The sequence below is a fragment of the Crocuta crocuta genome, unplaced genomic scaffold (genome assembly GCF_008692635.1).
Source record: "Crocuta crocuta isolate KB4526 unplaced genomic scaffold, BGI_CrCroc_1.0 scaffold130, whole genome shotgun sequence".
In the NCBI taxonomy this organism is placed as follows: domain Eukaryota; kingdom Metazoa; phylum Chordata; class Mammalia; order Carnivora; family Hyaenidae; genus Crocuta; species Crocuta crocuta.
In genome coordinates this window covers 3,778,684-3,801,328 of record NW_027527920.1, presented here as the reverse complement: position 1 = coordinate 3,801,328, position 22,645 = coordinate 3,778,684, and the positions used below count along the sequence as shown (strand labels likewise).

General features: G+C 41.5%; 1 protein-coding gene, 1 long non-coding RNA gene and 1 pseudogene across 5 annotated transcripts in view; 1 reads left to right on the top strand and 2 right to left on the bottom strand.

Annotated features, from left to right (window-relative positions):
- LRRC49 (leucine rich repeat containing 49) overlaps positions 1–22,645 on the top strand; it is a 153,251-nt gene that overhangs the window by 6,028 nt on the left and 124,578 nt on the right. For 2 of the 4 annotated variants that reach the window (XM_077746272.1, XM_077746263.1), the window contains exons 1-2: positions 10,829–11,094; positions 14,097–14,163. In XM_077746272.1, coding sequence (XP_077602398.1) covers positions 11,015–11,094; positions 14,097–14,163 — 147 coding nt within the window. In that variant the 5' untranslated portion in view covers positions 10,829–11,014. Of the gene's footprint in view, positions 1–1,367; positions 1,566–1,916; positions 2,020–5,744; positions 5,949–10,828; positions 11,095–14,096; positions 14,164–22,645 lie in introns of those variants that run through there. The other 2 variants (XM_077746250.1, XM_077746256.1) reach the window with 2 other exon arrangements.
- Positions 1,761–8,995, bottom strand: LOC144216849 (uncharacterized). The gene is made up of 2 exons (XR_013330772.1): positions 8,516–8,995; positions 1,761–2,011 (listed from the first exon to the last, which is right to left on the bottom strand). It is a non-coding gene; the product is annotated as an uncharacterized LOC144216849 (long non-coding RNA).
- LOC144218929 (ras-related C3 botulinum toxin substrate 1 pseudogene) lies at positions 17,425–18,154 on the bottom strand (annotated as a pseudogene).

The following is a 22,645-nucleotide window of genomic DNA, read 5'->3' as shown; positions in this document are numbered from 1 at the left end:
GAACCCATGAACCGCGAGATCATGACCTAAGTGCAAGTCGGACGCTTAACTGCCTAAGCCACCCAGGGGCCCCCAGTTTGTTTTTGTTTTTTGCTTAACCATCTGAAGTTTGATTTCCACATCAATGTACTGAATCATGGTTTCTTTGGTATTCTGCCAGGAGCTGAATCCTACCCCAAGACCAATTCATTGGTGGCCATGCTGTCAGTTCTGAATGCATATACTCTAGAACATCATTATCAGCTATTGTGATGTTTCATGATATTTAGAAAAGTGGAGTATGAGCACTGATCATTTTGCGCAAGAAGCTAGCTGTGTGATATTTCAGTTTATACCTTGTAGACCCACAGAAGCTAGCAGATACCATTGCTTTACAGCTTTTTAATACTATCTATATGGAACTTGATTTTAAGTTACCACCGTATTGTCTGATGGTCTCCCTGAAAGTATGTTAGCTTCTTAGATTTGGGTTTATCTTTTCACCTTATTGGTCCATTTAAGTAGCAGAATTCTGGTAACCATCGTTTCCTTCTTACTGCTTATTGCTCCCTTCAACATCCATTGCTGCTTTCAAGAATATTCTCTCTTTTTTTAAATATTTTTTATTTATTTATAGGAGAGAAAGAGAGACAGTGTGAGCAGGGGAGGGTCAGAGAGAGAGGGAGACACAGACTCTGAAATAGGCTCCAGGCTCTGAGCTGGCAGTCAGCACAGAGCCCGACGCGGGGCTCGAACCCACGAACCACGAGATCATGACCTAAGCGGAAGTCGGACGCTTAACCGACTAAGCCGCCCAGGCGTCCCAAGAATATTCTCTTCATAGGAGAAAATACAGTAGATTTCTTCTGGTGTTCAAATGGTCCCCTCATGACTCAAATCCTACCTCATTTCTGGAACTTCGCAGCATCTGTTCTTAGGCATTGTACACTATTCTGGGTCTTTAGAATATAAAATCCACCACCCCCCAAACCCATGCGTAGCCATCTTCTTAAATGAAAAATAATTGTCACATTTATGTGTGAATATATAACAGATACCATTTTCATTCTGCCTTTTGTGTATAGTTTGTTAATTTCATATGTGTTTGGCCACTCAATTGAAAGCTACTTGCTGGCAGTCAGGTTGATAGGCCCGCAGCCCATTCACCTTATAGGAGTATCACACCCTGTGCACCCTAACTACAATTGTATGACATTTATCCACATCCATTGGTCTCTGCAGTATTTTCTACTAATAGTAGCTGAACATACAAAGAAAAAGTGATGATGCCAGCCTTACGTTTGCTATCCCAAACTACTTTCTCTGTATTTCCAGTAGCAACATCATGTACTGTGTAGCTTTGTGACACACTTTTTGATATTTTGAAGGAGACGGAAGAGTAATAAGCCCTTCGCCTCGTAATAAATCATCATGCATCTCGTCCACAACAAACGTGACAGACCTATGTGGGCTGGAAATGAAAACTACCATGAGCTCCTTATCAGCATTTGGAGATTCTTCCATTCAGACACCTTCAAAGCCCAGAACCCGGCAGGGCTGTCATAGTGCTGGCCCAAACGTATCTGGTAATGAGGGACCGCCATCTGCATTCTAAGAGAGTTAAAGTTTAGTACTAGGGGTCAGCCTTATAACGGGGTAAAGATAGCCCTATAGTTGTTCTGTACTTTCAACCAATCTTTAGGGTGAGGGAAAATTATTTGGTCTATACAGAACATCTATACAGAACACATAGTTTAGGTTTGAGGAGGAAAGAGACAAACTCAAATGTAATAATTTTAAATGTAGAGAGCTCTGGAAACTGTACTTTCCAGAAAAGATACTTGTAGGGGCCAGAGTTCTCCAAAAATAAGATAACTTTCGTCTTCAGATGTTGGAGGTTTTTCCTAATCCAGTAATTTGTGTATCTTTTGTAATAGGTGATCATATCAATCTGGCGAGCTCATCAATGCCATCATTTCCCATTCTCCAACGTTCTTCTGAAGAGAAGATTCTTTACTCAGACAGGTTGACCCTAGAAAGGTGAGGGCAATTTATTTTATTATTATTTTTTTTTTTTACTAGATAATAAGCATGGTACAAGATTGGAAAAGTACAAAAGCCTCTCTCCCTTTTCCTGTTCTCTAGCTCTTCCGTTCTCTCAGGTAGGTGTGGGGAGGGATTTTACAGCTATGTAATGTAACAGAGCTTACCTATGCCCTGAAAGAGTAGTATAGTAATTCTAGGGTATGACCTTGATAAAAATGGATTTTAGGATAGAAAAAAATGTATCATATGGTCCTCATATGGGCCCTTCTGGGCCCTATCCAGTTATCTCACTCCTAATCTCTCCTTCATTCACTCTGCCAAATTTACACCTGCTGCCCTGCTGCCCCTTGAATACACCAAGCATGCATACACCTCGGGACTTTTGCCCTTGATGTTCCCTCTGCCTATGATGCGGTTCCCTCACATCTCTGTAGGCTCACTCCCTCACCTCAAATGGTATCTTTACTCAAATGGTATCACGTTGGGGACAGCCTTCCCTGGCCACCCTGTCTAAAGCTACTACCCCTTCCCCGCTGATACTCCCCAGCCCCCTTCTCTGCTTTATCTTTCTTCTTAGCGCTCATCACTTTCTAACATTACATGTTTTACTTGTCAAGTTTATTGTTTGTCTTCTCTTACTGGAATATAAGCTCCACAGACACTGGGGGTTTTGTTCAGTTCTGTATCCCTAGCACCTAGAACAGAGCCTGGGAGAAAAACAGACTAAAAAACTTGGGAATGAGTCAGTATACTTGGAATATACTTAGTCTTGGAAAAACAGACTGAAAAACTTAGGAATGAGTGACCCCTCGCTTTAAGTCTAGGAAGCCCTCTGCGTTTCCAAGAGCGAGTTGTTAAGCAAACTTCTTACATTGGCGGTGCCTGACAGTAAATTGTCACAGACCGTTTGTGTGTCTAGATGGGAAGCTCTCTGAGGGCCGCTGTAACTGAGGGCAGAGCACCACTAACTCGTGACAGCTTTGCAGTATCGCTGGGTTTTGTGATCTAATGCTGTCTAATATTTGTAACTTCTCCGATACCATTTTAACATTTTGAGAGATTTTCTGGAAATTTTTATCTCAGTCTTTCAAAGTCCAGCCAAGAATAGCACCTCAGCCCTACAGTCACGTGTGCCTTATACTAACAGGAGCCAGTGTTTGTGAGGCTGAGAGATAACAGGGTAGGCACTCGCGTGGTAGCTTGTGGTGGTTCAGGCAGTCGTGCAGACGGCCCTTGTATCTTGGGCATCTGGGGTGAGGAAGCCCCCCAGGGTGGAGGAAGCCGACTGGTCGGGTGAGGAAGCCGACTGGTCGGGTGGAGACTTGCTTACCAGGGAAAGGCAGGACAAGGGGGTTGACTCGGCCTCAGAGGCTGGGTGTGAAATGGCAGGATCGCACAGATGCCCGCAAGCTCAGGCATAATTCGATCAGTAGCAGGGCGTGTGATCTCGAAAGCGGGGCTGGCAGCGAGGCCCTTGGGCTTTGAGAGCCGGGGGCAGCGGCCGAGGTTTCCAAAGGCAGATCTGCCACGTTGCAGCCTCTGAGCCCGGAGCCTGAGGGGCCAAGGGGAGCATCCAGCTGAGCAGCAGTGCCTGGAGAGCTGGGCTCTGGCTGCCCTGGGAGGCTGGGCAGGCCGGGGGCACCAGCAAGGCAGCCTTCCGGCACCAAGCGGGAAACCCAGAGGCAAACGTGCAGCCCAGTAGACCCCTGGCGTGGGAAGGACGTGCAGCAGCTCGGGGCTTTTGTAGGCAGAATGACCCCCGCAGAGAGCACCCGCCTTTTATGTGTGTGTGTTCTCTTGTGTTGCTGGTTGGCAGGGACTAAGGGGGTGAAGGGGTACATGGGTGAGAGCCTTGGATCTGGGACTTAGTCACTACATTTAGAATCAGAGAAAGTGACTTTATTTTAAGCTACAATAGTTTATGTAACAGGGAGGTCGGAGATGATTTATTTTCCTTTCTCAGTCATGACTGACTCAACACTTGGATGACCTAGAAGCTGTGGGGATTGGTAAGTTTAATTATGAGAAACAGACGAAGACTGGAGCAGGAAAAATGAGACAATATAAGTTTTTTTGCTGAGTGAATAAAGATATACCTTTCAAACTAGAATACTTGTAAGTTATTAATTTATAACTGGTAAAACAAGGAACAAATGTAGTATAATTGAATGCATAAAATGAATTCAAAATACTAAGCACACATGAAAAGAATTCAACTCTTATCTATTATATTTTACTTTCCTTCTTTTTAAACTGATTTTTTCAGGGTCTATATATATAACTTTTTATGTTTTATTTATTTCTGAGAGAGAGAGAGAGAGAGAGAGAGAGAGAGAGAACATCAACAGGGGAGAGTCAGAGAGAGAGGGAGATACAGAATCTGAAACAGGCTCCAGGCTCTCAGCTGGCTGTCAGCACAGAGCCCGACGCGGGGCTTGAACCCACGAATGTGAGATCATGACCTGAGCCGAAGCCGGCTGCTTACCCGACTGAGCCACCCAGGCGCCCCTTCAGGGTCTATATTTTTAAACATACCTTTTTTGTTTAAAATTTTTTATGTTTATTTTATTTTTGAGAGAGAGAAAGACAGAGAGCAAGTGGAGTAGGGGCAGAGAGCGACGGAGACACAGGATCTGAAGCAGGCTCCAGGCCGAAGTTGGCGCTCAACTGACTGAGCCACTTAGGGGCCCCTAAACATCATACCTTTGTTGACCATTAACGTTCAGTCATTTCCTTGTGCTAATAATTCTGTTTTCTCTAAATAAGGTCATTTCTGAGCACTTCCACAGTTTTACTCATGTTTGATTTATTTCCTATAGATACTTTTTATTTGATTTTTACGGAAAGGAAATAGTTCTAATAAATCTCTCCCCATTAGAGTTGTTCATGCACTGATCAATAGAGCCACGTTTTCCTTGAACACTGTTGAAAATCTCAGAGTAGAATCCCTCCCTACCTGGCCCATATTGTTGCACTAGTAGAGTTCTTAAAGGGCCCTGCACATACTTACTTCACATGTAATACATGGTGGCTTTTTGCATAATACAGACCGAGTGTTTCAGATACGGCTAAAGGCATAGATTAGTAAAGGTTTCATCCTATCCTATATCATTCTAAATGTTCTGCAAAGTCTAAAGCTAATGTTGAACGTGTAATCGTAATTTTTAAAATCTAAGCTTCTGAGGACCTCTTTTCCCTGAATGGATTTCAGGATGAAACTTTCCATCAAGTGAACTGTGGATGGCTGGATTTCTTGCTCTTGCTCTTCCAAAGATGTCATTCAGCTCTAGAATCAGTGATGTTGTGAGAGACCTGTATATATGGGTTGTTGTTTTCTTTCCCTGATGACTTAGTTGGCTGGACACTCTATCAGTGGATTGACATCAAGGTCATGGCTCTGGGTGTGTGTCATGGCTCTTTGAATCATCTCAACTTTCACCACAGAAGGCAATTACATTGAGTGTTTTCTAATGTTAAGTCCATCTTATGTGAAATAATCGATACTGGAGATTTTTTTTTTTTAATACAATGAGAGCTTAGACTTAATTTTAAGAAGTGCCTTTGTCAAATGATTCACAATAGTTCCTGGAGACAAGAAGTGGTTGTATTTGCCTTTTCCTCCTCACAGCATGGGGGCACAAATATACTGTTAATAACATTCATAAGAGGAGGCAGATTGTCACATCGAAGCTTTATTTACTTTTACAAATGTTTTCTAGGCAAAAGCTGACTGTGTGTCCTATCATTGATGGAGAAGAACACCTTCGTTTGTTGAACTTTCAACACAATTTTATAACTCGGATCCAAAATATTTCTAATCTACAGAGGCTAATATTCTTGGATTTATATGATAACCAAATTGAAGAAATCAGCGGGCTTTCTACTCTGAGATCCCTCCGTGTCCTTCTGCTGGGGAAAAACAGGTAATCTTTGGAGAGCAGATTTGTTTATTTGCTTAGGGCTAATGTTGAGTCCTCTGGTGTTCGGATAGCATGTCAGAATTGAATAATACTTAAGAAACTAATAGGCTAAATTTTGGAAAGAGTATTTGCATGGATTAAGATTCAATCATAATTTATCTTATGAGATTCAGTCTAACAGCCAAACCAAATAATATTTATTGAATGCATATTTTATTATTTCCATTGCTTTCCAGTGCCATATCTTATATGGGAGTGAATAGCAAACTTTGGCCTTAACTTTATTTGTTCATGGGCTATATTATGTAAGCATGAGTATTCACTTCAGGCTTGTGTTTCACTTGTAATTCTCAGTGCTTGACTGAGGGTACATATTTGATACTTTGTGCTTGTCAAATTACTGATTGATACTTTTCTGGATGGTGTTTTCACTCAGTATGTGCTTAATATTATATCCTTTATAAACTTCCCCAGTTCCTTTAAACATTTTTTATGTTTTTTTTTTTTTTTTTTTTTTTTGAGAGAGAGAGAGAGAGAAACAGAGCATGAGCTGGGGAGAAGCAGAGAGAGAGAGGAAGACACAGAATCCAAAGCAGGCTCCAGGCTCCAAGCTGTCAGTATGGAGCCTGACACAGGGCTCGAACCCACAAACCAGGAGATCATGACCTGAGCCGGTTGAAGAAGTTGGACGCTCAACTAACTGAGCCACCCAGGCATCCCGCCCCAGTCCCTCTCTAGTGTAGTGCAATTACACAATTTCTGACTAATTTCCTTGCGATTTATCCATGACTTTTCTCTCCATTCTGGTTTACTAGATAGCTTTTGCAATGCCTACAAAGAAGGGCTGTTTAGCAAACTCCAAAAATGATTTTTATATTATCAAATGATGAATTTTAGATACAGCATTATATCTAAGCTTGGTTCCCTTCCCTCCCACCTCCCCAGCATGGATTTTGAATTACCTCTTTATTCTCACTGGCCAGTAGTAATAAGGTGCTTTTTCCAAGATCATGTCCCAGAATTCTAGGCTGTGTCTGTTCTCTGTGGTTTTTCTCTCTCTTTTTTTAAAGTATTTTTTTAACTTTTGTTTACCTATTTTGTCAGAAAGAGAGAGAGATGTGGGAGGGGCAGAGAGAATCCCAAGCAAGCTCTGCAGTGTCAGCAGAGCCCAACACAGGGCTCAGTCTCACGAACCGTGAGATCATGACCTGAGCCGAAACCAAACGTCAGATGCTTAACTGACTGAGCCACCCAGGTGCCCTGTTCTCTGTGGTTTCTTCAAAGTGCCCACAAATACAATTTATCACCTATACTTGGTTCAAGCATTAAACTGAGCATTATGGTAGCCGGAGGGAATCTGGGGAAATTACGGAAGCATGGAGTATCAGGGCTTCAAGTGACCTCAGAGATCAACTCTCTCATGTCACAGACATGCGAAGTGGCTTTTGCAAGATTAGATACATACAAACTACGCAGTAAGAGTGCGCCAGCGGAGTGGTTTGCTGAGTAGAGTAAGAGGTCAACTTTCCATACATTTAAGGCATTCCCTTCTAGGTGCTCCCTGTTGTCTCTCCCAGAGATTTCTTAACTACTTTCTGATCCTTGGAGTTATTGATCTGTTTGTGCAGCTTCCATTTATTCTTTAGTACCATTGCCTCTGGGCCCTCCCTTCAGTCCTGGGGTAAGGTGCTTCCTAGTGGCATTTTTAATCTCCTTTGCTACTTTTATTATTTTTTGTTATTAAAAGAAATTTTAATGCATATTTATTTTTGAGAAAGAAAGAGAGAGAGAGCAGGGGAGGGGCAGAGAGAGAGAGACAGAGAATCTGAAGCAGGCTCCAGGCTCTGAGCTGTCAGCACAGAGCCCGACGTGGGGCTCGAACCCACAAACCGCAAGATCATGACCTGAGCCGAAGTCGGACGCTTAACCAACTGAGCCACCCAGGCGCCCCTCCTTTGCTAGTTTTAAACATAAATTCTAAGCGCAGCTCCTGGGTCCCCATGTTTTAAACCATCTCTCAATCTGTTTTTTTTTTTTTTCCCCTACTTCTTCTTTGCAGCTTCTCTGGCTTTTCAGAAATAAACTTTTAAGTTTTAAAAAAATAATTTATGCCTTGGAGACATGAGTCCCATCTGACCTTCTGACCTTTTCAAAGGTCTCTTTGCTTCTCTAAGTCTAAGGGACATAATGCCCTTTTCTAGATCCTTACCTTGGTCAATCAGGTAAAAGCAATCTAAAGTACTCTCCTCTTTCTACTGCGTCTTTTTGTTTGTTTTGTTTGCATTTGGTCGTGTTTTACTTTATTTTTCACATAAAGAAAATAGCCGTGAAACAGTTTTAGAGCTGCTAGTGTTCTCAAATAAAAAAGAAAGTCAGAAAGACAACTTTCCATGTTCTCCCAGAAGGCTTATTTGTGAAGTATCAGAACCGTGCAAATCCTTCAGGTATTCTCCGGCCCGCAGACTTTGTCACAGCGAAGGGCATGTGAGCCTGGATGATGCAAATCTGTGCGGAGGCAGTACTCAAGGAACAAACCTGCCTGAGGGATGCGGGAGAAGGGAAAAGCTTACCCGGTCTCCTTGGGTTCGTCTTGGGTGTATTGCTACCCCTGCTGGGCGAGAGTCCGGAAAGTTTTTTCCGTCTCACTTTGCAAAACGCCATGTTTTAGTCCATGACAGGGGAACCAGGTGTTAAAATCCAGAGCATCTGTATTCCTCTGCATTCAAGCAACTCCCACAAAGATTTCTGCTGAAATGCACTCAGAGTCTGTATGTGAAATTTACATTGCTTCTGAAGACCCCATCGCCCCCCAAGTGCTCTGCTGCCGAAGTTCTTGCCGTCTAACTCCTCTGCTTTCTGTATTCCTGTTTATTTTTGCGAGGTTCTGGGGCCCTTGTGATCACAGGCTAATGGGTAGGACTTCTGTGCTCTTTTGTCTGATCACCTAGGACTATAGATCTAAAACTCTCTGCCAGGCCCTGGGATTCCATATTCCTTTCCTATTGATTGACTTAAGGATTGGTCTCTGACACCTGAAAATCCTAGCCTTCATTGAGATTCTAGAGTGTAGTCCTTATTTGGGCATCAGCATCACAATGAAGCCTGCAGAGACGGGCTGTGACAGAGCCCTAGTGGTCTGCGGGTGCTGAGGTCATGGGCCGAGCTTGCCTTTTTCCAGTTTCAGTCCATTTGGTAGAACTTCCTTTTTAAAAAAATCTTTCAAGTCATATTGAGAATTGGCTAGGATTGTGCAAATCTCACACATCAGGACCTAATCTGACCAGTGACCTCCTGGTCAAAGGATGCCTTCATCTGCCTCCGAATTCTCTATTTTTAGGTCATTTCAGGCACTGGGGGTGGGGAAAGAATCTCTGACAAAGAGATTGTCTTTAGTTCTGAAGACAAGACAGCAAGAGGGTTGGTTGGTCTTGAGATTCACTGACAGCGACTTGCCTGCTTTTTTCCCTCTTCACCGGAACAATCCAAATCTGAAGTGAGAGTCACAAAGTGTGTCAAAGTGTGTCAAAGCTAAAAGAGGGCTGGGAGTCACAACACGTAGGTACAGTTTTATAGGCAGCTTAACGGTATGCGAGGCCCTGGTGGAATTCTGTGGGAAGATTTACTGCGCACGAAGCTTTCTGAGATCGAAGGACCTTACAACTGCCCAGGGTTTCTGATGAATACAGAAGCCGAACACATCGATCCTCCAAAGCAGAGAACTCCAGGCCGAGACAGTCTCTCCATCCCTTGTGTATAATTTTCAAAATGTTAAAAACTTTAATTTTAATTAATTAATTAATTAATTAATTCCCCGACAAATAGTAATCACAGGCCAGTGTTTTAATTAACTCAGTAATGAGGGAATTAGTAGGAAGACAAAGCTGGCTCGAAAGGGGGATAAGAGAAACTGATACATAGTCAATGAAAAGTAAAGAGTGCCGGAATATGATTACCTTATAAGGCAGGTCTGCGTCCTACACAGCGGTGAAACGACCGCCCCCTGGGTTGTTTTTTCTAACAGACAAAAGTAAGTTACATTCCTACTTGGCAAAAATCATCATCATGTCTTCAATAAGTTTTCTACAAGTTAGCACATAACTTTGTGGAGCTGGGGCTCTAATCAGTAGAGTGAATGGGGGACCCTGTTCATAGTGCTCTAATAGGACATTGGAGGAATATGCAGTCCTTCTTTTGCCTTATTTCTGCGTTTTGGTTTTCTACACTGGCCAGCGCTCCTCCTCCACTTACCTGATCGCAGTTTTATAAAGTTGGGTTTTATGCTATGTGTTTTTCACTTGAATGTATTTTATTATTTACATCTTTCCATGTTACTAAATGTTCTTTGAAAAAACATTTTTTTGAAAATATATTTTTAAGAGCCGCATAATGGATAGATATGTAGATAGATAGATGGTGTAATATTTAGTATTTTCCCTGTTAGATGATTACGTTGTTTCTTTTGCTATGATAATGCTGTATATAAATATCCTTATCTATAAATTTTTGTCTGCCTCTCTGATTATAACCTTACAATATACTTTAGTATTTTTTTTTACATGCTTATTTATTTTTGAGAGAGAGAGAGAGACAGAGTACGAGCGCAGAGGGGCAGACACAGAGGGAGACACAGAATCTGGAGCAGGCTCCAGGCTCTGAGCTGTCAGCACAGAGCCTGACAAGGGGTTCGAACTCACAAATTGTGAGATCATGACCTGAGCCGAAGGCAGATGCTTAACCGACTGAGCCACCCAGGCGTCCCCGCTGTAGTATTTTCTAAGTAGGTGAGTTCATTCCATTGAAACCCATACGAGAGGAGAGTTGAGATTTGATGCGGAAGGTCTGTATTTTACGGTAATACTTCTCAAAATGTGATCTCTGCACCAGCAGCCTCGGCACCGCCCACCACCCGAGAAGATGTTAGAAATGTGAATGTTTGGACTCTATCTCAGAAACTCTGGAGGTGGGGCTCAGCAATCCATGTTTTAGCAAGCCCAGGAGATGATTCTGATACAGAAGGTTGAGAACCACTGTTTTAGGGAACATGGGCGTGGGAGTATTAAAAGAGTTGAATGAAAGACTTCTCTACTAGCTGTGAGGTTGGATTGCTGTTAGAGAGCATCGCTCTGGGGACGCCTGGGTGGCTTAGTCGGTAAGCATCCTACTCTTGATCTTTGGCTCAGGTCGTGATTTCGCGGTTTGTGAGTTCGAGCCGCTCTGCACTGACAGTGAGGAGCCTTCTTGGGATTCTCTCTCTCTGCCTCTCCATTTCTCGCATGTGTGCACGCATGTGCTCCTCCCTCTCTCTCTCTAAATATAAATAAATTTTTAAAAACTTAAAAGAAAGCATGTCTCTGTCCTAATCCATATTATTAGGGTATTGTAGTTTTTTTTCCAACTGTAATAAATATTTCAAGAGCAAAGCAGGCAGAAGAATAATTGTGTTGAAAGTTTTGTCTGTTTTCCTGTCTGATAGTGCCAGCATACGCTTGAGGAATCCTTTTAAAATACTAAAGAAAAATAGGGCTAGGATAAGAACAAAAGATAAGATGGGGGTGTGACGTGTGTGTGTGAAAAGGGAGAGAAGAGGATCTACAATCCCATTGTGATGGTGCGTAGTAGTAGGTGTATGATAAATTGGATTAAATTGGTTGTGGTGATATAATTCTGGATTTGGCAATGACGTAAGATGGCTGAGGCCAAATGTAGATGGAAATTCACAATGCTTAAATTTGCATTACGTTTACATGGGGATTCATATGAAAGTGTTGGGGTTTCTGAGCAAGTGGTCAAGAAGGAATTCTTGAGATGTCTTGGGTGCAAAAAGGTGGTGTTATGAAAGCACGGGACAGGACCCGTGGGCAGGAAGAGCTGCACTGGGATTGTGAGGAGCATTTGATTATATACTTTCTAGTTGGGAGGGGGTTAGAGAGAAGTCTGTAAGGAATTTTGGAAGCAAGGTTTCCAGGACCTTGAGAGGGCTAGCTATTATTAGGAAAAGGTCATTTGGTGCTATCTAATACAACCTTGGTCAGGAGACCCTTCATATGTATGTAGGGGCCATATGCTTGAAGGATGATTGCTTACATGTATCGTGGGGGTAGAGATAAAGGAAGCTTCCAAAGGAGTTTTTATATGTTAAAGGAGACTTACAGGATGCTGGAGTTCGAGATAATGTTAAGCTAAGATTGCCTTTTGCCCTTAGCAAAGTATGAACATCGAGGCAGGTCAGTACCTAGAGGAAGGTCACTCTGCCTGCCTCAAGGACTCATCAATGGGCTGTAAGGTGTAAGGAAATTTAATTTTTTTCTTTTTTGCCTTTGTTCCCCATATCAGTGATCAGCATATATGAAATTTCAAGGGATGATCCAGGTTCTGGAAACATTTAGGAAAGTAGAAATGGTTCTTTTGAGGCAGTAAGTAATGACAACAGAAACAAATAGTGATAGGCAGATGATGATCAAGATGGACTGCATCAACTTCATTTCTCCCCTTTCTTTGCCATTGCTCCATGCCCTCTACTGAATAAGAAATTAGGATCCGTAGGAGAGAAAAAATAAAAGGGAAGTGGTTCTTGTTTTATTTTGTTAGAGCTGTCTATGGGGTGCTTGGGTGCCTTGGTCAGTTAAGCATCCAGCTCTTGATTTTGACTCAGGTCATGATCTTCTGTTTTGTGAGTTTGAGTCCCGTGTCCGGCTCTGCACCAACAGTGTGACACCTGCTTGATTTTTTCTCTCTCTTTCTCCTTCTGCCACTCCCCTGCATGTGCGTACTCTCGGTCTCAAAAATAAATAAACAATTAAAAAAAAGTGAGAGAGAGAATTGTCCAGTTGGAGGCAGTTGGGCCAGAATGCGGCCAGAAAAGGTAGGAATGACAGAGACACAGTGGGTGGGCCCTAATCATTAAGGAATATAAGAGGGGGCATTTTAGAGATAAAATGCTGTGTTTTTTAATTTATAGCAATGTTTTCACTTTTCACAGATGGCAAATCAAAAATTCCAAATATTCACTAACTGAGTAGGTCCAGACTTACGTGGTGTCTAATTTATCTCTGCAATAAATAATCTTATTAGGAGTACCCTTGTACAAAAAAACTCATCCATTTATAGTTAGTATACATGTATTTATTCATTAAACAAATATTTTTGGGGTTCCTACTCAGTGCCATCCCCTGTTGTGAGTTTTGGGGATAGAGTAGAGAATATGTCAAAGTTTTTGCCTTCTTGAAGCTCACATTTTGGTTTGAGGAAGGAGATCACAAGAAAGTAAACACATAAGTAATATAATTTTAGGCAAGGCTAAATGCAATGAAGCCAATTAAAGCAGGGGAAAGAAGGGTAATGGAGACAGGAAGGGGGAGTGAACCATGCCAAGTTCTGGGGGAAGGACACTGAGCAAGAAGGAGCAGCAAGGGTAACCGCTCCAAGGCAGAAATGAACTTGGCGGGTTAGAGAGAGCAAGAAAGCCCCTGTGGGCAGAGCAGAGAGCCTGAGCCATGGTAGGAGTTAAGGCTGGATGAAGAGTCAGCACACAAGGTTCTCGGCCTTGAGGACAGAGGTGAGGAGTTTAGACCATATTCTAAAGTAAGGAGAACTGCCTTGAATAAGTACACTGTCCTCAAGTTCTTAGAAGTAGAGTTGCTTTTTCCTAAAGATACGACTTTGAAGCTGTCTTTGGTACTTTCCCCCAGTGGGACTGCATCTTTAACATTATAATTAAATGAATGGGAAATATGTTTTTGTTTTATATATAATTACATATAATCTCTTACTATATGCATATTTATACAGATATATCTATAGCTGTTTCTGTATCTGTCTACTTATCTATAGAAAGCATTTAATTAAAAATGAGTTATGTGGGGCACCTGGGTGGCTCAGTTCATTGAGCAACAGACTTTGGCTCAGGTCATGATCTTGCAGTTCTTGAGTTCAAGCCCCACGTCAGGCTCTGTGCTGACAGCTTGGAGCCTGGAGCCTGGAACTTGCTTCAGATTCTGTGTCCCCCGCTCTGACCCTCTCCTACGTATGCTCTTTTTCTCTCTGTCTCTCAAAAAAATATGTTAAAAATAAATAAAAATGAGTTATGCTCTAGCATGTTTTGATTTACAATAAATGCATCCATATTTCTACTCTACTTATTCTGATTTTCAGAATCAAGAAAATCTCAAATCTGGAGAACCTCAAAAGTTTAGATGTTTTGGACCTTCATGGAAATCAGGTATTGTAAAGCCCTTTCATCTTTTTCTTTCCTGAAAAATAGTTTAAGAAGTTAGGTATGATAAAAGTTTTAACAATGATACTTGTGTTGAATTTTTCAAGAGTAACTTTACTGATTCATTGAATCAGTAAATGAGATTAAGGTATTAAGCCTGTTTATATAAGATATGGTAATTCCTTGGCAGTAAATTAAAGTTGAAACTCAAGACATTTGGAATCCTTATATTTATGACAGTTTTTTTTCTTATTTAGTCTTTTATTATTTTTATTTATTTGTTTATTTATTTTTAACTGAGAATAGGAGTGGGGGAAAGCGGCAGAGGGAGAGAGAGACAGAGACAGAGAGAGAGAGAGACAGAGACAGAGACAGAGACAGAGAATCCCAAGCAGGCTTCATGCTCAGTGTAGACCCCAACATGGGGCTGAATCCCAGTACCCTGGGATCATGATCTGAGCCAAAATCAAGAGTTAGACGCTCAACCGACTGAGCCACTCAAGCACCCCAGTCTTTTCGTACTTTTAAAATATGTATTATACAACGCTAGCCCAACAACTGGAATGTTACTAATGATCTTCTTCTACTTAGGTATTTCTACTTTATTCTGAGGTCACCACTATTCAGGATTTCACTTTATCATTCCCTTGTAGATTTTTAAATTTGGTTTTATATATATTTTATATATATAAAATATCTTGTGTAGTAGTATTGTGTTGTAGTTTTAAAAAGGTACCATACTATATATTGTCATCTAATATTTGCTTTTTTTAAATGTTTATTTTTGAGAAAGAGAGAGAGAGACAGACAGAGAGACAGTGTGCAAGTGGGGGAGGGACAGAGAGAGAGTGAGATATAGAATCCAAAGCAGGTTCCAGGCTTTGAGCTGTCAGCACAGAGCCTAATGTGGCACTTGAACTCATGAACTGTGAGATCATGACCTGAGCCGAAGTCAGAAGCTCAGCCAGCTGAGCCACCCAAGCGCTCCTAGTATTTGCTTTTTGCATACCACATTAGCTTACTGAGACTAATCTATTTTGATTACATAGCAATAGTTTACTCATTTTTTGCTGTTACAAGTTCCATCGAATGATTATATGAAAACTATTTTCTTCACTTTATTATTGGTAGATAGACATTTGGGTTGTTTCCTTTTGTTTGTCTCCTTTTAGGAGTAGCACTTCTGTGCAGATTCTTGTATGTGTTTCTTACATGTACCATATGTACTCTAGGGTGTATATCTAGGAGTGAACCTGGTAGATCAGAGATTATTTAATGTCTAACTTTCAAAGATAATATCAAAGTATTACCCAAAGTGGTTGTACCAGTTTATACTCCCACCAGTAATGCATAATAAATCCTGTCACTTTACATTCTTTTCAACATTTGGAATTGTCATACTTTTTTTTTTATGACTCAAGGATTTATTAAGTCATACATGCAAAGCATACTGCTAATTGCATTAGCAAAAGGTCAATGTAAAAACACTCCACAATTCTGTAACTGACAATGTAGAAAATTTTGTTCCGGAGGTTGAAAGGTCCAACCTTGTATTCTTACCAATGGATAAGTAGTACAGAACTTCATTAGCACGGGCACAGGCTTCTAGAACCTCCCAGATATAAAGGAACATATGTCTACGTAGAGCAACAGGAAGCGAGTGTTCAGGGGCATGAGGCAAAGAGGAGGGTCAGCATTTTTAGGGTACAGTGTTGGTGATCTGGCAGGATAATGATGTTCAGAAAGTTCATAGTTCAGGATATCTAAAAAAAACCAAAAACTGCAAAGCCACAACACATGATTTTTACACCTAGTTACTAGACAACTAAGGAAAACATTTATTGGCTTTGCATAAAGTAACCAGTGAACAGAACTGTACTTTTATTAATCTGCAAAAAAAATTTCTAATGCTTTATCAGAAAGATATTATAACACAGGGAGGAATATTGTCCCTTAAAAAGGGGTTCTGTAAGAAAAACACGAACTTCGCAACAATAAGAATGATAGTTCAAAGATGAATTAAATGCCGAGTTTCAGGAGGGATGGCAGGTCTAAGAATAAGGAAAAGCTTAAAACCCTTGGTGATAATACCGACCTTTCTTCATCATTTACTGCATTTGACAGAGATCAGCCTTTTAAAATTTTACCCGTGACACTTACTCAGTTTTATTATGATGTGTACAGTGTAGTGTAGATTAACCTCCGTATTTTGTCAAAATAACTGTCTTCGTTGTTTGCTTGTGTCACGGGCTGCACACACCCCACCCTGATGCATCTACCACCACAGCAGAGATTGCATCACAGGGACACCCGAGTAAAAGGGCTGTTCAACATCCCAGCTCAAGTGAATACACTGAGGGTTTTTTGTTTGTTTGTTTGTTTGTTTTTAATCTCACTACAGAATCAAAAAGATTGATCCAGGGGCACCTGGGTGGGTCAGTCGGTTAAGCATCTGACTTTGGCCCAGGTCATGATCTCGCCGTCTGTGGGTTTGGGCCACGTGTCAGGCTCTGTGCTGACAGCTCAGAGCCTACAGCCTATTTCAGATTCTGTGTCTCCCTCTCTCTGTGCCCCTCCCCCGCTCACACTCTGTCTCTGTCTCTCTCTCAAAAATAAGTAAACATTAAAAAAAAAAACCCAAAAGCTCTGCCAAGAAAAAAAGCTTCATTAAAAAAAAAAAAAAAAGATTGATCCAAAGAGTTGAGTCAGTACACTCATTCCATTAGGATGCATGGTACGGTGTTAGGGAATGGACATGGGCTGATGAATTGCAGGCGGTTAGATGGCAACATTTCAGGAAGGAGGCTGTGCTGCTCTCCTGGGAGACACTGGCTGGGAGGTGCCTGCATTTCCAAACTGGAGATGCTGCAGTCTCTTCTTAAAGACAAAGGTCTTCAATGGTGCAGTGCTTAGTGTTATCAGCATGACAGTGCAACTTAGTTCACAAGGTACTTGGGCAACTCTTTTTTTTTTTTATGTTTTTTTATTTATTTTTGAGAGTCAGAGAGAGACAGCGCAAGCTGGGGAGGGTCAGAGAGAGAGAATCTGAAGACAGGCTCCCGGCTCTGAGCTAGCTGTGGGCACAGAGCCCGACGCGGGGCTCGAACCCAAGAACCGTGAGATCATGACCTGAGCCGAAGTCAGACGCTTAACCGACTGAGCCTTAATTCGAGCAAGAGTAGGGGCTTTTGAAAACTAAAGCTTTAAGAAAGGTTACCACTTTAAGGCTACATTTTAATTTAATGTGAAAGTTTGAAGTCTTTCACTTTAAAGGAATAAAACCTCAACATTACTAATTGGTTCAAATTGGTTTAATGGAAAAAATAGTCTATAACAAAACTTCACATTGTGTGTCCACCATTTTTGAGCAAAGTGGACAGTGGTTCCAACGGGGATGGGGCAGGAGAGGGGCCCAGACACGTCCAGCAGCAGGCATCTTCTCTTTCCCTTCTTGACGGGAGAGGGCAGAGAACTGCTCAAATAACTTTCTCAAACACTCTCTCAAGGCCTCGCTGCTTGGAGACCAAGCACTGCAGGCATTTTCCAGCACTGGTCTCCTTAGCCACGGCCAAACCCTGCTGGCAGGTGATGGGAGTCAACTTCTTCTCCTTCAGTCTCTCAATAGTGCCTTTCTTGCCCCTGAGGTCAAGTTTAGTCCCCACCAAAATGATGGGGACGTTGGGACTGCGGTGTCACCCTTCAGGGGACCGCTTTGCTCCGGCATTTTCAAATGATGCAGGACCCACAAGAGAAAAGCAGATTAAGAGTACATGTGTTTGTGGATAGGATGAGGCATGTAATCTGTCATAATCTTCTTGTCCAGCTGTATCCCGTAAGCCCAGAGTCACCCATTTTCCATCTACCGTAACATTGGCAGAGTGGTTTGCAAAGACACTGAGGATGTGCAGCCCAGGAAATGCACTCATTGGCCGTGTAACCCAGAGGCAGGGTTCAGGGTCACTCCATCTCCCCCCACCACACACTCTATGGCCTGCATCTGGGCCGCTCACCGGACTGGGGTGGCGTATTTGTATAAATATTTGTATTTGTATAAAGTGGTATCTCTTCGTGGTTTTGATTTCCATTTCCCTGATTATAATCTGGACTATTCTCTTCATTTATTTAGTCTGCCTCTATGTCTGTCTGTTTGAATTCCTCTATCTGGTTTGTTTTGTCCCCACCCCCCCAACCCCCTTCTTCTCTATTAGCACATCTTGGCTGTTTTTTAGTCCTTTATTCTTCCATTGAAATTTTTGTCTTTGAAATGTGAGTATTTATAAACGGCTACATGAGCTACATACTCATGCAGAAGGTAAAGCCTCTCCTGAGGTGGTGAATGTACATACTGGAATGATCCATGAGTCCCTCCCTGTTGACGAACAAGATCTGTCACTGCCACCTGCAGTTGGTCAAGTACAAACTTCAGCATGATTTTCTCTAGGCTTTCAAATACCAGCTCTTAGTCTCACCGTTTTGCTGAAAAGCTAGTGTAGTGAATGAAATCCTTGACAGATCTAGATGGATCGCATCTGCTAGGTTCCAGTGTCGCCCTGCCCCATCTGCGTGTCTTCTGTGTGTGCATAGAGCGGGAAGAATGTTGGTGGCCTGAGAACTGCCAAGCTCTCCAGGCTTGTTAGCCTCCCTCTGGCAGGGGAGAAGCTAGTTACCCAGTTAGCTGGTGGTGGAATGGGAAGAAGAATGGAAGGGTTTTGTCAGTAAAAGAATGTCATATGCAAAGGCACTGACACTACAAGCAACAGGGTAACTTATTTTTTACTGCTAGAGAATCTAGCATGTATGGAAGGTGGTGAGGAATGAGGGGAGAGAGGCAGACAGAGGCTGGACCCTGGGGGAATTTGGATTCGCACTATGAAATTGCCCTTCCGTCTTGCAGCCCACTATTTTTAAAACTATTTGTAACTAACTAATGGAAACATTTATGGTCGCAGTATTTTAAAGTTTATTTAAAAATGTATATATGAGAATTAAACATATTTATGTAGTTTTCACATTATAATACACCTTTAAGAATTCACTGGGCCTTACCCAAGATCTGTGAGAGGACCTGTTAACGAATAACATATCACTTGATCTATATGTAATGTGTAGGAATTATTTACCAACCATTATGTTGATGAAAAATGTTCATTCCTTGCTAGTTGACCTGTGTGATGTCATATAATCTCAGCATAGTGTTTGTAATATCCCATGTATTAACAGTGAATATTTGTAATATACAAATTATTTCTCAAGGCTCTATAACTACAAGAAGGAAGGTTGTTTTTTTTTTTTTAAGTTTATTTTGAGAGAGAGAGAGAGAGAGAGAGAGAGAAAGATGAAGAATTCCCAGGAGGCTTTGCACCGTGCAGAGCCCAATGTAGGGCTTGAAATCACAAACTGTGAGATCATGATCTGAGCTGAAATCAAGAGTTTAACTGAAATCAGTTTAACCAACTGAACCCCCAGGTGCCCCAAGAAAGAAGTTTTAAGTGAGAATTGTCTTGTTTGAAAATATCCAAATCCAATAAACAGAAATTTGATATATTTCAAAGTGAAGACAGCCTTGGTTGACCTTAGGCTTCTAAAAAATCAGGAGATAAAATATTCAAGATTAAATGTCCAATTCTAAAAAAAAAAAATAACATCAGATAAGCTAAAAAGCTAAAAGAAAATTAAGTGATTTTTTTTTAGAATTTGCTTTTGATAGAAATAAAAACAATACTTGGCATACCTTGTGAAATAAAACATAATTGGTTTATGGATGTGAAAATGTTCTGAGTAATGATAACAGTGTTCAAGAAATAGACTTGGGGGATGGAAGGAGTTGGAGAAAAGTAAAAGTGGAGACAGAATGGTCGAAAGACCAATCTAATAGTCTGTGAAAAGTGATGGCAGTTTGATCTGAGGTAGTAGCAATAATGATATAAGGGGGCAGATTAATAGAAACATCAAGATTTAGCACTTATTTATATGTGAATGGTGAACACAGAGGATCTAGGAAGTTGACTCTCAATTTCTGACCAAGATTTTTTTGGTTTTCCAAAATCTGTTCTCTTGGTAAATGCTTGCTTTAACACGGGCACTAATTTGCTTTGGGAAGAATCTGTTCTTTCGATGTTCTTCCTTCAGGGAGAGCCTGCCCTTTCTGTGATTGCTGGCCTGAAAGCAGACGTTTGCCCTTTCAGTGTTGCCGAGTAGGAAGGTTGTGTTTGTCCAGACAGAACAGCCCGGGCTCCTCTTCTACATGAAGACGAGATGAGTGTGCCGCTTCCCTTGATATATCAGGAGGCCCTGTGGTCTATCTGGAGACCCTCTCTCTGATCAGTAGGACCCATGATTGGGCTCTCCAGCACACCTATCATTTCTTCTTCTTGCCGTGAACTTTATTAACTGATCAAGGGCTGCTCTCACCCTACATTGCCTTTTGCCTGAAATTTCTATCATTACTCTCTGCTTGTGACTTTGTCCGTGGCTGCACTGCCTAACAGGCTCCGTCAGAGAGGTTGCACATGATTCCGTTGCACTTGGCCTATCTGATTGCAAACCGAGAAGCTGAACAATATCTCCAGTGATTTTTTTAAAATTACAGCCTGAAGCCTCTATTTTAGAATTAATACTGTTCCTTTTTAGAGTTGCCAAACTAAATTAAGAGGTAACTCTACAATGTAGGCATTCTAAGTCCCACCAGGACCAAGGAATTAGAGAAAGGTAGTTTTCTAAAAGAAATGCCCCAGGATTATTACCAGAAGGGGGAAGACACCTTTTGCACATCATTTAACAATTGTGCCCCTTCATTCTCTAGATCTTTCCTGAGCTCATGAAACTTTTGTTTTCTATATTTAAATATTGCTTTTCCATTTGTGTTTGTTACATCTATACTGTTTGTCTTCCATATCCCCATCCTACCTTTTATTCTTCCTATGTCCATTTTTCCGTAGTGTTTCAGGAGAATTTCTCAAGCTTATGACGCCATTACTTACAGTAGTGTACTGATTTTGTACACGTCTATTTTGCTTTTTGCTGATTCCATACATTTCAATTTTTAAATTTAAGTTTATTTAATTTGAGAGAGAGAGAGTGAGCATGAGCAGGAGATGTGCAGAGAGAGAGGAAGAGAGAGGATCCCAAGCAGGCTCTATGCTGTCAGCGCAGAGCCCAGCACGGGGCTTGATCCCATGAACCATGAGATCATGACTTGGGCTGAAATCAAGAGTCAGATGTTTAACCACCTGAGCCACCCAGGTGCCCCAGATTCTATACGTTTCAAATCTTGTCACCTATTTGGTTTTAAAATGGTTTTGCCCACATCTTATCATACAGTTCTGTCATCTACAAATACTGATCATGTTTCTTCTTTTACAATTTTCATTTTATATTAGTTACAGCAAAAGTCTTAGGACAAATTTTAAAACATACTCAGATGTCCCCTTTATATATTAGTGAATTTGTAATAAATACAGTTAGGTTTTCCCTTTCGGACCTAGATGGAACCTGGATGGCATTTCTTGAATGTAAGGGAAGGTCCAGTAACCACATACAAACTGGATTATACATCTAAGAAAAAGTTCTTTTAGCCAACATCTGCTTGGAAGTGTTAAAAAATTTTTTCACATAATACTGGGATGACAGTACACATGAGAAAATTAATCTCTAGCGATTGTGAAATTTCTTTCTAATGCTTGGAAGAAAAGTGTTATGTGTATGACTCATTGTTAACTTAAGTACATGATGTTAAAAAGTTGTCAGAGTCCCCGTCAAGGACCCCCGCTTCTGTGTCCTACAGACACGTTGGGCTGTGCTTGCCATATTTCTCTAGTGGCGCTTAAAATCACATGTGCTCCCACCACTTCATGAGCATAGCTTTCGCTTACCCTACCTTACTCTGCTCAGAGCTCCTCTGCTGCGGGTCAGGGCTCATGAGTACGTGCCTATCCCGTGACTCAAGGCCTCTTGGCTAAACACTTCACATCCACCGTAGTGCACTCTGGCTGAGCATTATCTGTCTCCTCTCTTAAGCACTCCACCCTCACCCTCCACCGGGGACCCTAGTTCCTTGTATCCTTCCCATTTGGACTCCTGACGGGCGCCCAGGGTCCTGCAGTATCAGATGGGGCGTGCCTTCTCCTGCCTTTCCTCCCAGAAGGCTGGCTTCTGTGGTCAAGACACTGTGAGCTTCTGCCTTGGGCTCAGAGTGATTTTTTATTTGACAGGTAGTATGTATACGTCACCTTTATCCGGACCTGGCACAGTATTGGGCACCTAGAGATGCCCCCAAGGATGGCCTTGTTGATTATTTGATAACAGTTACTTCAAATATTTACTATGGCCAAATTATAAAATACATTCCTTTAGTTAATTTTCATAAGTTAAAGGACTTCTTATTATCCACAACAGAAGAACCTGGAAGTAGATTTTTAAATGTCTTCATGTAAATGTGTCACCGAATCCAGTGACTATATATTTTATTTTTAGGGTTTTTATAACATGC